The following is an 11,379-nucleotide window of genomic DNA, read 5'->3' on the forward strand; positions in this document are numbered from 1 at the left end:
GTGCTGCACCTGGGTCAGAGCAACCCTGGTATCAGCACAGGCTGGGGGATGGACAGATCAGAGCAGCCCTGCCCAGAAGGACTTGGGGGTGCTGGTGGCTGAGAGGCTGGACATGACCCAGCCATGGGCACTCACAGCCCAGAGAGCCAAACGTGTCCTGGGCTGCATCCAAAGCAGCGCGGCCAGCAGGGCCAGGGAGGGGATTCTGCCCCTCTGCTCTGCTCTGCTGGGACCCCACCTGCAGTGCTGCATCCAGCTCTGGGGTCCCAGCACAGGAAGGACATGGAGATGTTGGAGCGAGTCCAGAGGAGGTCAACAAGAGGATCAGAGAGATGGAGCATCTCTCCTATGAAGACAGGCTGAGAGAATTTGATTTTTTCAGCCTGGAAAACAGAAGGCTTAAGGATGACCTAATTGTGGCCTTCCAGTACCTGAAGGGGCCTACAAGAAAGATGGAGAGAGACTTTTTACAAGACCATGCAATGACAGGACAAGGGGTGTGGATTCAAACTGAAAGGGAGTAGGTTTAGGTTAGGTATTAGGAAGGAATTCCTTACTGTGAGGGTGGTGAGACACTGGAACAGGTTGCCCAAGGAAGTTGTGGATATCCCATCCCTGGAAGTATTCAAGGCCAGGCTGGACAGAGCTCTGGGCAACCTGGTCCAGTGAAATGTGTTCCTGCCCACAGCAGGGGGGCTGGAACTAGATGAGGTTTAAGGTCCCTTCCAACTCAGGCCATTCTATGATTTTCAGATTCTAGGACTTGATGTTTCTGATACTGGGTGGTGACACCAACACTGCTAGCACTTCAGCAGGGCTCAGAAAGCCCACAGTGGTTTGCATAAGGCTGGAGCAGGGATGTAGTGGCCAAGGACCCCCCACTCAGAGACCTGAGTCAGGGCTGCTTCATGTTGTGGAGTAGCCAGCAGCACTTTTGTCTGTTTTCTTTGGAACAAAGTGAAACATTCCCACAATCCCCACTTTTTCCATAAACACAGCCCTACAGGATGGATACGCTCACCTGGGTCTGACCAGTCTGCTAAACACATCCATCTGTTCATGAGTCAGTTACAAAAACAGGACTTCCAAAACCAAAAACGGGGAGAGTCTGAGGCACCCTGTGGTTTTCACCCACTTCAGTCAGGGAGATTAACTGCAGAGCTGCTGAATAATCAAGACACTTGATTTTGTGTGAATGACTGTGAGATTAAGAGCCATAATTTAGAGTGAAAGATTTCAGGAATGCAGCTGGATTAATTAGGTTTCACCATTAATTGAGCCCTGGAGGAAGAACAGTTTGCTCTTGTTACTGCCAGGTATCACTCCCAGAAAACATACCAATCAGCTCTTGCTCTCAGAGCTAAAACACAGCTCTGGTCCTCTGCTGAGCTTGTGCTTCCCAGAGCTCTTCAAGGCTGACACTCCTTTTCTGGGATAGCACAGGCCTGGAAAAAATGAATCTATATTTTTGTATCTTGGCCTTCATGGGTCAGCAGGACACCTGACCAAAAAATCTGAAGGAGGGAAGGTACCAGTAAGTGTACTGCTGAAACTTATTCTGTGTGCAGGTATAAGCAACCTAGATAAGCCAAATTTTTGCTCATAATAGTTCATGGTTTTTCAGCAACATGTATTCAGAATTTTAATTTCCAGAGAACTGAACAAGACTCAGGAATTTTAATCAGTATGTTAAAAGATTTCTTCAGAAAAAATACAACATAAGAACTGTTTGCCAACTGTTTGAATGTGTTTATTTATGTTTGGATTTGTGTAAGGAAGTCTCATGCTATAAATTTTTATTAAAAACATGTCATTAGAAATAAATAGTACATTTATAGTCATAAATAAACCAGTAGTTTTTACGCACACTAATGTTGCTTCCTCTTACAAAACTGGAAGCGTATTTCACCATCTTTTTTTGTTTGTTTGTTTATACTTGATATAAAAGGATAAAGCTGCTGCATGAAGTTTATATTTATTGTGGGTTTCATATATCCCCAGACTAGTGTTTTTGTCTATTTTCCTAATAATATTTATACAGGAAACATACCCTTCTATTCTTGCTACTGATTTTGGATATGATAAATGAACTAAAACATTGCAGAAAGAATGTAATGATAATAACAAAGATGAATACATTTGTTGCTTTTTCCTGCTTGCTCATGGGAATGACTGATTTATATGAAAAAAAAATATGCTTATAGAAAGGCTCAACACCACCAGCTAGTTAAAGGAAAAAATACGTTATTATAGAACCTTACTAGCTATGTGAAGATGTGTGTCCTGGTTTCTCAGATGCTAGGAAAGCAGAATTCCTCAATGCTGTTCTCCTTTCTTGTTTCTGTTTCCTGCAGATCAAGTTGGTGATACTCAAATGTCACACGGTTGATATGTTTGCCGCTGGAGACCATTCGCAGCACTGTGTTGTCACAGCCAATCTTCATTTGGGCTAATTAGGGAAAAGAGATATAAAGGAGATATAAAGATACATTTATATGAAAGAGAGTAAGGGAAAAGAGATATATAATGATGGGAATTATAAAGCACCGATACATGCAATTTTGGAAATAAAGCAAATTTGCATGTAGTAATGACCTGCTGGTGGTGATACTGCTGATCAACCTCTGTGTTTGGTACTTTTGCTTTACAACGCTTGAGTATTTAATCAAGTGTCCTTCCCTCATGCAAATGCCACTCCACATCTATGTGCTACTGTTAGATACCATGAGTGATGGGTAAGGGCAAGGGCACTCTTTCCTGGAGATAGTCAAAACTAGCAACATTGAAATGTTTCCTTTTAGAGAGGTGAGTGGGTTTGTGTGTAAGGACATTCTTCACAGGAACAAAGGCATGTGAGAGCCCCATCGAGACAAACTCAAATGGAAGTGCCCAGCACATGGACTCCCTCTGAGGGAAATCAAGTGTACCACTAACTGCTGCTTTAGATAAGCCATTTGAGTGGAGGCTTGGCAAAGCCTTTTTGTTTGGGGAATTTGGAGCACCTTCCTCACTTGGGAAGAAAATGGTAAGTCACTGGGAGAGCAGGAGCTGCTGAGATGGATTTTCATTTCCTTCACACCACCAGGAAAACACATTTTAATCTCATTCCACTGCTCAGCATTCTTATTCAACAGTAGCACTTGCCAGTTAAATCTTCGAACAGTGCCTGGACTGCTAAGGTATGGTGTGATGACAGGCAAGGGAGACCACAAGGGCCTGGAACGTTCCCGCTCTCCAACTCTGTGGAAATCTCCAGTGCCCTGTTGATACTCCTGAGATATGACAGGTGTGCCACAGGAGTTAGTTTGTCATATCACTGCCACACTTTGCAGTCTGCTGTTGAATATTAGGGAAACTGGAAATTCTTATTTTCATGGGGAAAAAAGTCACTGCACCAGCATGATAGTGAAACAATTTCAGAGCCCCAGCAGGGTTCAAAGTAGAGAATGGGAGCTCTGAGGCTTTTGGGGTATGTATTGCAGCTGCAGCAGAAAAGGCCTTGGAAACACTGAGTAAATGAGACAAAAGCTCCTTAACCGAAAATGTAACAATCTGCCTTTGTTTGTTGTGAATTTCCAGACTTTTTAATGTGCTGACATTCTAATATTTATTTTTGTCATAGGACAAGAATTTTTAAAATATGTATAATTTAGGCTTGTCATAATGATTGCTGAAGGGGCAAATGAAGGTAGTCATGGCTGTGCTGTAACACACAGCCAAACCACAGGCTTGAATAGCTTTAGCTCTCATTTTCTGCCAGATGTGAAGTTCACCGGTCTAGCAGGAAGTCCAGGTGTGTGGGGGGGTCCCTGCATGTCTTATTATGGTTAATTATTTTATTATGTGGAGGTAATTGGAAGAAGGAGTTCTTACCAGACCCATGAAAGGAGTGGCAGAGGTCAGCTAGAGGAAACATCTTGGATGGGTCTAAGCCAGCTCCTCCAAGAAGCTCTACAAAATCTCCCACTCCAGCACAGCCTGCAGACGGTTTCTTAAAAAGGCAGAGGCTAAAAGTTATTTACCATTTACCTACAAAATGTAGCAGTTCTCCATACTTGATTGCAGCCAACAATAGGGGTTTTAGAAATCCCCTGTGCTCAAAGCTGTGTGAAAACAGTTTCTCATCCTCAGCAGTACTACCTTGATGTGACATTAGTAAGTTAATTTTCTTAAGGGATTCCAAATAAAGACCTAAGTAGACTCTGAAAATTACTGACATGTAGATAAGGTGTTGATTCAACTGCTTTTATTGCATATAAGCAATCTGGTTCTGGATGCTTAGACTTTATATCAAATTAACGCAGGCATGGGCTTCATGTATGCCTACATTCAGCTGGCAGGCAGGAACTTCAGTTCCACTATACCATACTTATTCCTAATAAAAATGCTAAAATGCACCATTGTGGGAAAGTTCAATTAAAGTAGAAAGTAACAAAAAGAATAGTTTTGTCTGAAAACAATGGCTTACTATATATTAGACCCACAATTTTCCTGAAATTAATGCTGTTTGCCAAAATTATCTTGCATGGACACCTTGAGCACCTTTGGGCTGTCACCCCTATGCTGTTATTTAAGTGCCTGGTTTCTTTATCTTCCTTTGCTGTTGTCCCTTTTCTGCCCACCATTGAATAAGTCAACTAATTCACTTGCCCATCTCTCAAAGCCTGGCTTGCTCAGACACTGGCAATCTCCTTGAAGAACTCAGACTGCGAGACTCACTGGCAGGAGAAAACAAATTTCCTTGCTCTATTCTTCTGGATATTTTGGCATTGACACCTTCTTAGACCTGCCAGGCACAGGTATCGCCAACAGCTCCTGTCATCTTCTGTCTGTTTGTCACCAAGCACCAAACACCCCAGATCAGAGCAGATGGAGCAGATGATGCTCAGCATGTGATGCAGGCAATCAATTGTGAGCACGTTTGTATTTTCTCCGTGATAATACCTTGCTATCTAACGTCTCCTTTCTCTCTTCAGAGCATTTGCTGCTTTCATTAATTTAAATAGAGACAGACAGCTTTCAGGGAAAATGCTCCTTTCTTTATAATGAAATCCTTATCCTTTGTTATGGCAAGCAATCATTACACGCATTAATGGTACTTTGCATAATTTGATTGCCATTGCAACATTACAGAGACAACGGCTCTCCTCTCTGAGGAAAAACAAGAGCCCTCAGCATGCATACAAGCGGTCTGGAGCACACGTGCCTTAGCACCTAGTGTCACAGGCTGTCTCTGCTTCACCCCTTCTCTCTTCCATGCCCACGAAAATTGCACAGGCTAATATTTTCTTAGCAAATAAAGAACTCACCTTTAAAAAGAGGCCATTTAATTGTCCCAGGATAAGATCAGATATTTTTATCACCACTGGGTAGATTATGGAGAAGCTGCAGTTTCTGTGCTGGTGAGGAATGACCATGGTAAACCTTCCTGAGGGAGTCTGAGAGATGACATTGCAAGCTGGGACACAGGAAAAGGTACTAGAGTTACTTGTCCAGTCATCACTGCACGTAGCAAAACTACATAAGTACGGTACCAAAAAAGCAGAGATAATTTAATTACTGTGACTTACAACCAAATGTCAAAAAATATGTGTGTGGCATTTTCTGAAGTTCTTGCATAGCATTTGTTCCTTAAAAATTCCCTCCCCATTGTTTACTACATAGCATGAGGTCTGGCAGAACTTGAGGATGAAGCAGTCAATAGGAGAGCTCACACCCCAAATCTATATGTCAGGGACTCGTGCTGTCAAGGGCTCATAGAGTTTGTCAGTTTGAAGGACACTCAACACAGGTGGAGGGAGGGATTTTGTTTAGTTTCGACAGTTTCTTGCCTTATACTGCCAGCAACCTCCTAAATCCTATTCTGCTCCTCTTAACTGGAGTTCCTTATCCTACAAAAGATCTCATTGAAATGAGAGCATGATTTTAAGTTCAAACTTAGGAGTTCAGTTAAAGGAGTAACTTACCATCTATGTGAGCAGCCCGAGGGATCATTGACACAGACCTGGGGTCCTGCAGCTGCTTCAGCAGGACGGTGAAAGACACCAGCCACCTCCAGCAGTTGAATACAATAATCACATCCATGAGCATGAAGCCACACCAGAATGGGGACCCGACTTGCAGGCTCAAGTCTGAATAACTTGGAGTAAGGATGGGGCAGGCATGCTGCCACCTTTCTTTTTTTTTTATTACTTTGCATGGTTAGGCAGATAAATCAGACTGGCCCGAACAACAATTGTTAAATGTCCTGTCCTCTCTGGATAAAACAATTCAAGTGAGGCGCTGGAACAGGTTGTACAGTCAAGTTGGGAGCCCCACTGCTGGAAGAGTTCAACACTAGGCTGCATGGGGCCATGGACAACCTGGTCTAGAGTGTGGCATTCCTGGCCATGGTGGAGGGGTCGAAACAAGATGATCTTTATGATCTCTTTCAACCCAAGCCGTTCTATGATTCTGTGATAATTTGTGTCTTGCCAGCTCAGAGGCTTAGGGAAAGAACTTGCAAATATATTCTTGTGATCATATATCTCTCATAACTGCCACATAACTATTCAATACGCTGATTTTACTGTTGAACTATTTCAAATATTTTTTCCTCTTTGTTCACCCAGATCTAGAAAATGCTGAGATTGAAGCTGCTAAATTAATACTGTTTGTTCTAGCTAAATGTGTTGGAACATGACAATATTGGATTGGGAGGGATCTTATTTGAAAGAAGGAGCCATATGGTCTTGTGTATTGAAGCCTGTGTGATCTCTTAAGCTCCTTTTTTTTCCTTTGGACAGACAGCAAGTCTGAGTCAAGCCTGCAGGTATGCAGGTGCGCATGGCTCTGCTGGCCTTACTGCAGCCATGTCAGTGCAGATAACCACAGTGAGAGAATCCAGTGAAAAGCAACACATTCTTTTTGCTTCCTACCCCAAATTCAAGTCCCTTTGGTGGTATGAAATGCAGACTTACGGAAGAGATTGCTGTTTTTCTTGACTGTGACAGTAAATCCGTTGCCCGGTTGCTGAATCCTGAAGAAGATCATTGCCACGTTCTGTGATGATCTGATGCTCCTCTGAATATTCCCACTTTCACAGAAGTCTACATATCTTTGAGACGTGGTGAGGGGATGGTCCAAGGAACTGGGAAATTTCTCCCCCTTGAGTATCCATCCATCAAACACCTACAGAGGTTCAATAATTTAAAACAAGGGTTTTGCTTATTGCTCTATTAGCAGAGAACAGAAACATGAAGTATAACAGACACTCTTTTATTTTGACATCATATAACCTCTTCAAAGAGACAAACTGAAAACAAAAATTCTTTGTATTTATTGATTTCCTAACATTTAACTAATTATTCATGCTTCAACTGATGTTTAGGAAAGGGATACATATAACTTTTAATGTTTTTACCTCCTTCAAGTGACAATTTTGGTTATCTTTTTTTTGAGTGAAGTATCTCTTTTTGCTTCAGCATCATCATATTATTTTTTTTCGCAATTTCATTGTTACTATGAGAAGTTTTTGACCAATTTTATTTGGGAGCCACAAGAAATATAAGTAACCTTTTCAAACTCTGGGCATTATGACAATTGATCTGGCCTGTAATTTTCCACCATCCATGTTTTACAGCTTGTCATTGAAATTGTCCCGGTGGCCTTCCAGAGATATTGGAATACAAAAAACTTTGGGGAGGAACTATTGGCAGAGGTATTGCTCTCATTTGTGCTGGCTCTTCCACTTCATCCTAACCACTAGAAAGCAAAACAAATCCTGCACCTTAAGCATCAAATCTTTCCTTCATAACAAAAAAGTAACAATTTTCCCTCACCATCTTCAGAGAAATGTATCAGAAGTAGAAATACCTATTAATTCTAGCATAGATATGCAGTTGCCTGCCTTGCTGTTTCAATTCCCTCCTAGCTGCTCTCACATGGTAATTCCTTAAACACTTCAGTCAATACTCCCAAAATTCAAGGACCAGATTCAGCCATCGCTTCAGCCCATAATTCTGATGTGAGTATGTGGGACTTCCTGATGCAAAAAACCATTAGGATCAGTCTCTGGATTTGCCAGAACTGTAAATTCCTGAAGTAATGAAATGCAGGTGCTCAAATTACAGGAGGGGAAAGCTGCCTGTATATATACAGCAATATAACACAGAAGTTTGGGACACCGCTACCAAAGAAAGGAAAGCTCAATAAAACAAAAAGATCTCTTGGCATTTTTCTAGCCTCTACGAGTGACCGTAAGTCCAGGTACAAAAGCCTTAGACCCACAAGAGACTGAAATCAGCCTCCCTGTAGCTACATGGGGAGAGGTCTCAGCCAAGGTATGGAATGGAAGGACAGAATTCTCCAGGGTAAAGGGAGCAGGAGACAAGGAAAGGCCTAAAAGTCAGATTTCCTCATTCTCCCCGTTCCTGGACCTCAGCTGGCCACTAGGTGGGATGTGGTCTGTGCTGTGCCTGGCCAGGGCAGCCCAAAGGGCAAGATGCAGGGAGAGGAGAGCCAGGGACCACCGAGCCTCCCCTTCTCTCCTTGACCCAGTTCAGATCTTGGTGAATGTTCCTGCCTGCGAGACAAACATGCTGGTAAAGTTTTTTAACACTGGGATATCAATGGCTCTGAGTCATGAGCCTCTCTCTGTTCAGAGCCAGTGTCGTGAAAAGTTCTAGCAGGGAAATTTTAAAGAAAGCCTGCAATGATCCATTCACTATTAATCTGATGCTGAGTGACCTGTGAGCAGAGGTCCCAGAGCAGTAACAACCACCCAGAGAGCTGTATCATTATCTGCAGGGCTCATAGTGCAATGATTCACAGTGCAATGAGAAAATCCTACTAACCAAATTTTCAGCCATTCCCAAAAGTATGGACACTCCATAGAGGCGCTTCCAGTGCTGTAGTTTGGAGAGGGATCCTCATCCTGCATCTGACTTTGCTTTAGAGGAGTTGTGATGGGGGGGGACACACACTCAGAGTGCCTCAGGGAGGAAAAAGAGCCATCCCAGAGATGGTTGCTCTGTGAAAGCCTGTTTTGCACACACAAACACATGCATACAGAGATGTCCACGTGCACTCGCCTGCTCCTTGCAAGCACAGCAAACACCTCACAAGTCAGAGGAGAGCAGAGACGTGCAGCTTCTTACCTTCAGGAAGTCACCCCCTCGGCAGTCGATGTTCACAAAGTCGTAGTCTATTGTGATCAGCTCCTCAGGCTCCCCAATGAAGAAGGTTGCGCAGTGCAGCTGTGGTTGGTCTGCGGTGAAGGTGAACTGCCCCTCTATACTCAGCATGTCAATGCACCCTGGAGAAGCAGGGACAAAGGGCTGCTGCCTCTGCCTTCTCTGGAGGGAGACTCAGTGACAGCTCCCACTGCGCAGGGAAAGGGGGCGGGATAGGAGAGACCCCCCCCAGCACCGGGATCCGGCTGGCTGTGAGGACAGGGAGAACCAGCTGAAGCAATTAGGAGCCTGCTGAGCATCAGAGGATAAACAGTAACTTGCAGGTGTGAGCACAAGCATGTTACGGGGGGATGCGGGGGGTGGTGTGTCAAAGCATCTCTGAGCAGAAAACTCTGTGTGCGTATGTGCACAAGTGCACAAACACTCTATTCTTTCAGATTTCTCTCTAATCACAGCTGCTACACCTGCCCCACCCCTTGGCAATGTGACTCTGCCCAGGTACATAGGTGTAGAATCCCCATCCTGCTCCAGTTATTTGGAGCATCAACTATGAACCCTAACCCTCTGCCTCAAACCACAGGTTTCTGTGGTTGTAATGTTTTGTCCTTCTTCTCCCTAGTCTTGCAAAAAGCTCCTGCAGCTCTGTCATTCCCAATTAGCCCCTTTTCCCCCCCTGAGGTACTCCCAGGATTCTCCCACCAGCCAGTAGTCCCTACCAGAGCACCAAAGAAACTCACGGAGTGACCGCCGGTAGATCTGTCCTGCAGACAGCTCTCGTTTCAGATCTTCACTGAGTAGTAGGAAGGGGTCATCTTCACCAGCATCTCTCACCTGGTGAAAGATGGAGGGCAAAAAGAGTCTGGGGCAAAGTGAAATGCAGCCCTCTCCCTGTATCTCTCAAGAACAGGCACAGCACATTACATCCCTTCTCCAGAAACAGTGCAGCTGTGGAAGAGCTCAGGCAGAAAGATGCCAACCTGCAGTAGAGGGGAAATAAACCTGGTACATAAGAGGTGATCCCAGCAGCTAAGTGCACTGAGAGTCTCTTAAATCCTCAGTAAAATTGCTGAGGATGAATAAATGGAGGGGTAGTACAGAATACATGGGACTGTTGCATTAATATCACCCAGGTGTAGGTTCAATGCAGGAAAAGTGGCAATAGGAAAGGGAGAGAGAATAAGGCACAATGCTTGAAAGCTGAGAGACAAGTTAGAAGATAGCAGCTAAAAGCACAGCGAGGTGTTTAATCATCAGCCCTATTGCTCACCTCTAGGTATCTGGTTTCTCCCTTGGAGGCAGCCAGGAAGATGAGAACGAGGTGGCATTGAAACTGGAAAGCAGACGGCATGCTGACACCTCCTCTGGCGGCCGTCCCTCTCTCTGTGGCGAAGTTTCTCCGGGTCTGTGCCGGTATGCAGGAGCCGCTGGGGTGTCTTGGAGCGACTCTTTTTATAGAGCTGTTGGGAGGGGAGGCACTTGGTCCCCGTACTGATAGGGTAACCCATGGTAACTGAATTCCTCTCGCAGTGACACAGTACGTGGGCATGACGAGGGTCCAAATTGCAGCCACGAATTTTCAAGACGGTTGAATTCCCCTCTCTGGCAGATGTCTTTTCTACTTATCTGTCTGGTTGAAAAGCTGACAACCTCGGAGAAGAGAGCCCATCCCCGTGCAGATGGGGCACTCATGCAGTTTTCATTTCCAGTTACCTCGAAGTGAGCAACGAGGAGCATCCCTCCCTCCTCCCGGGGCAGTCCCGGGGTATTTCGGACCTGCAGGGCTTCCTGCCTCCCTTCTGCTGCTCTGTGACACGCAGCTCTCTGCAGTGCCTACGCCAGGTGCTTCCTGCTGGCCGGGCCTGGGTGGGCATCCCTGCATCCCAGGCAGGCTTGCAGCCTGTGCCAGCATCCCTCCAGGGCTCTGCAGCAAGTATACAAGAAAAACCAGACAGTTTTCCCCACCAGGAACAGCTATCATACAGAAGTTATGAAAACTCGGGGTTCCAGGGGCATATTCATCACAGAACTCCTGATACAGCTTCAGCCTTGATCCTCAAGGGAAATCTGAGAAGATCTTTAAAAGTTGAACCTGTGAGTGAAAATTTATAACTCTGCAGAGTACTAAAAATCAGGAACTCAGCAGAGGTATTAGATGTGGGTATAGTCTTGTTTTCCCCTGACCAGGATGAACCGTCAATACGCTACA

At 44.6% G+C, this 11,379-nt stretch overlaps 1 protein-coding gene across 2 annotated transcripts; it reads right to left on the minus strand.

Moving 5' to 3' along the window:
- Positions 1 to 1,728: 1,728 nt before the first annotated feature.
- Positions 1,729 to 10,621, minus strand: LOC125320485 (corticotropin releasing hormone binding protein). 2 transcript variants are annotated; one of them, XM_048292859.1, is made up of 7 exons: positions 10,441 to 10,621; positions 9,911 to 10,004; positions 9,138 to 9,295; positions 6,960 to 7,170; positions 5,310 to 5,458; positions 3,874 to 3,991; positions 1,729 to 2,449 (listed from the first exon to the last, which is right to left on the minus strand). In XM_048292859.1, the coding sequence occupies exons 1-7, from the start codon at positions 10,519 to 10,521 to the stop codon at positions 2,292 to 2,294; spliced, it is 969 nt and encodes a 322-aa protein (XP_048148816.1). In that variant the 5' UTR covers positions 10,522 to 10,621; the 3' UTR covers positions 1,729 to 2,291. The 2 variants fall into 2 exon arrangements, with proteins under 2 accessions (XP_048148816.1, XP_048148817.1); XM_048292860.1 differs by having other exon boundaries at positions 9,911 to 10,150; positions 10,441 to 10,604.
- Between the last annotated feature and the right edge of the window lie 758 nt (positions 10,622 to 11,379).

Source organism: Corvus hawaiiensis, chromosome Z, assembly GCF_020740725.1.
Source record: "Corvus hawaiiensis isolate bCorHaw1 chromosome Z, bCorHaw1.pri.cur, whole genome shotgun sequence".
NCBI lineage: Eukaryota > Metazoa > Chordata > Aves > Passeriformes > Corvidae > Corvus > Corvus hawaiiensis.

Coding starts and splice junctions, on each gene's coding strand:
- LOC125320485 (XM_048292859.1), bottom strand. CDS start 10,521: ATGCCGTCTGCTTTCCAGTTTCAATGCCACCTCGTTCTCATCTTCCTG. Junction 5,459..6,959: donor GAAAAACAGCAATCTCTTCC/GTAAGTCTGCAT, acceptor CCTGTGTCCCAG/CTTGCAATGTCATCTCTCAG. Junction 3,992..5,309: donor TAAATGGCCTCTTTTTAAAG/GTGAGTTCTTTA, acceptor TGCCTTTTTAAG/AAACCGTCTGCAGGCTGTGC.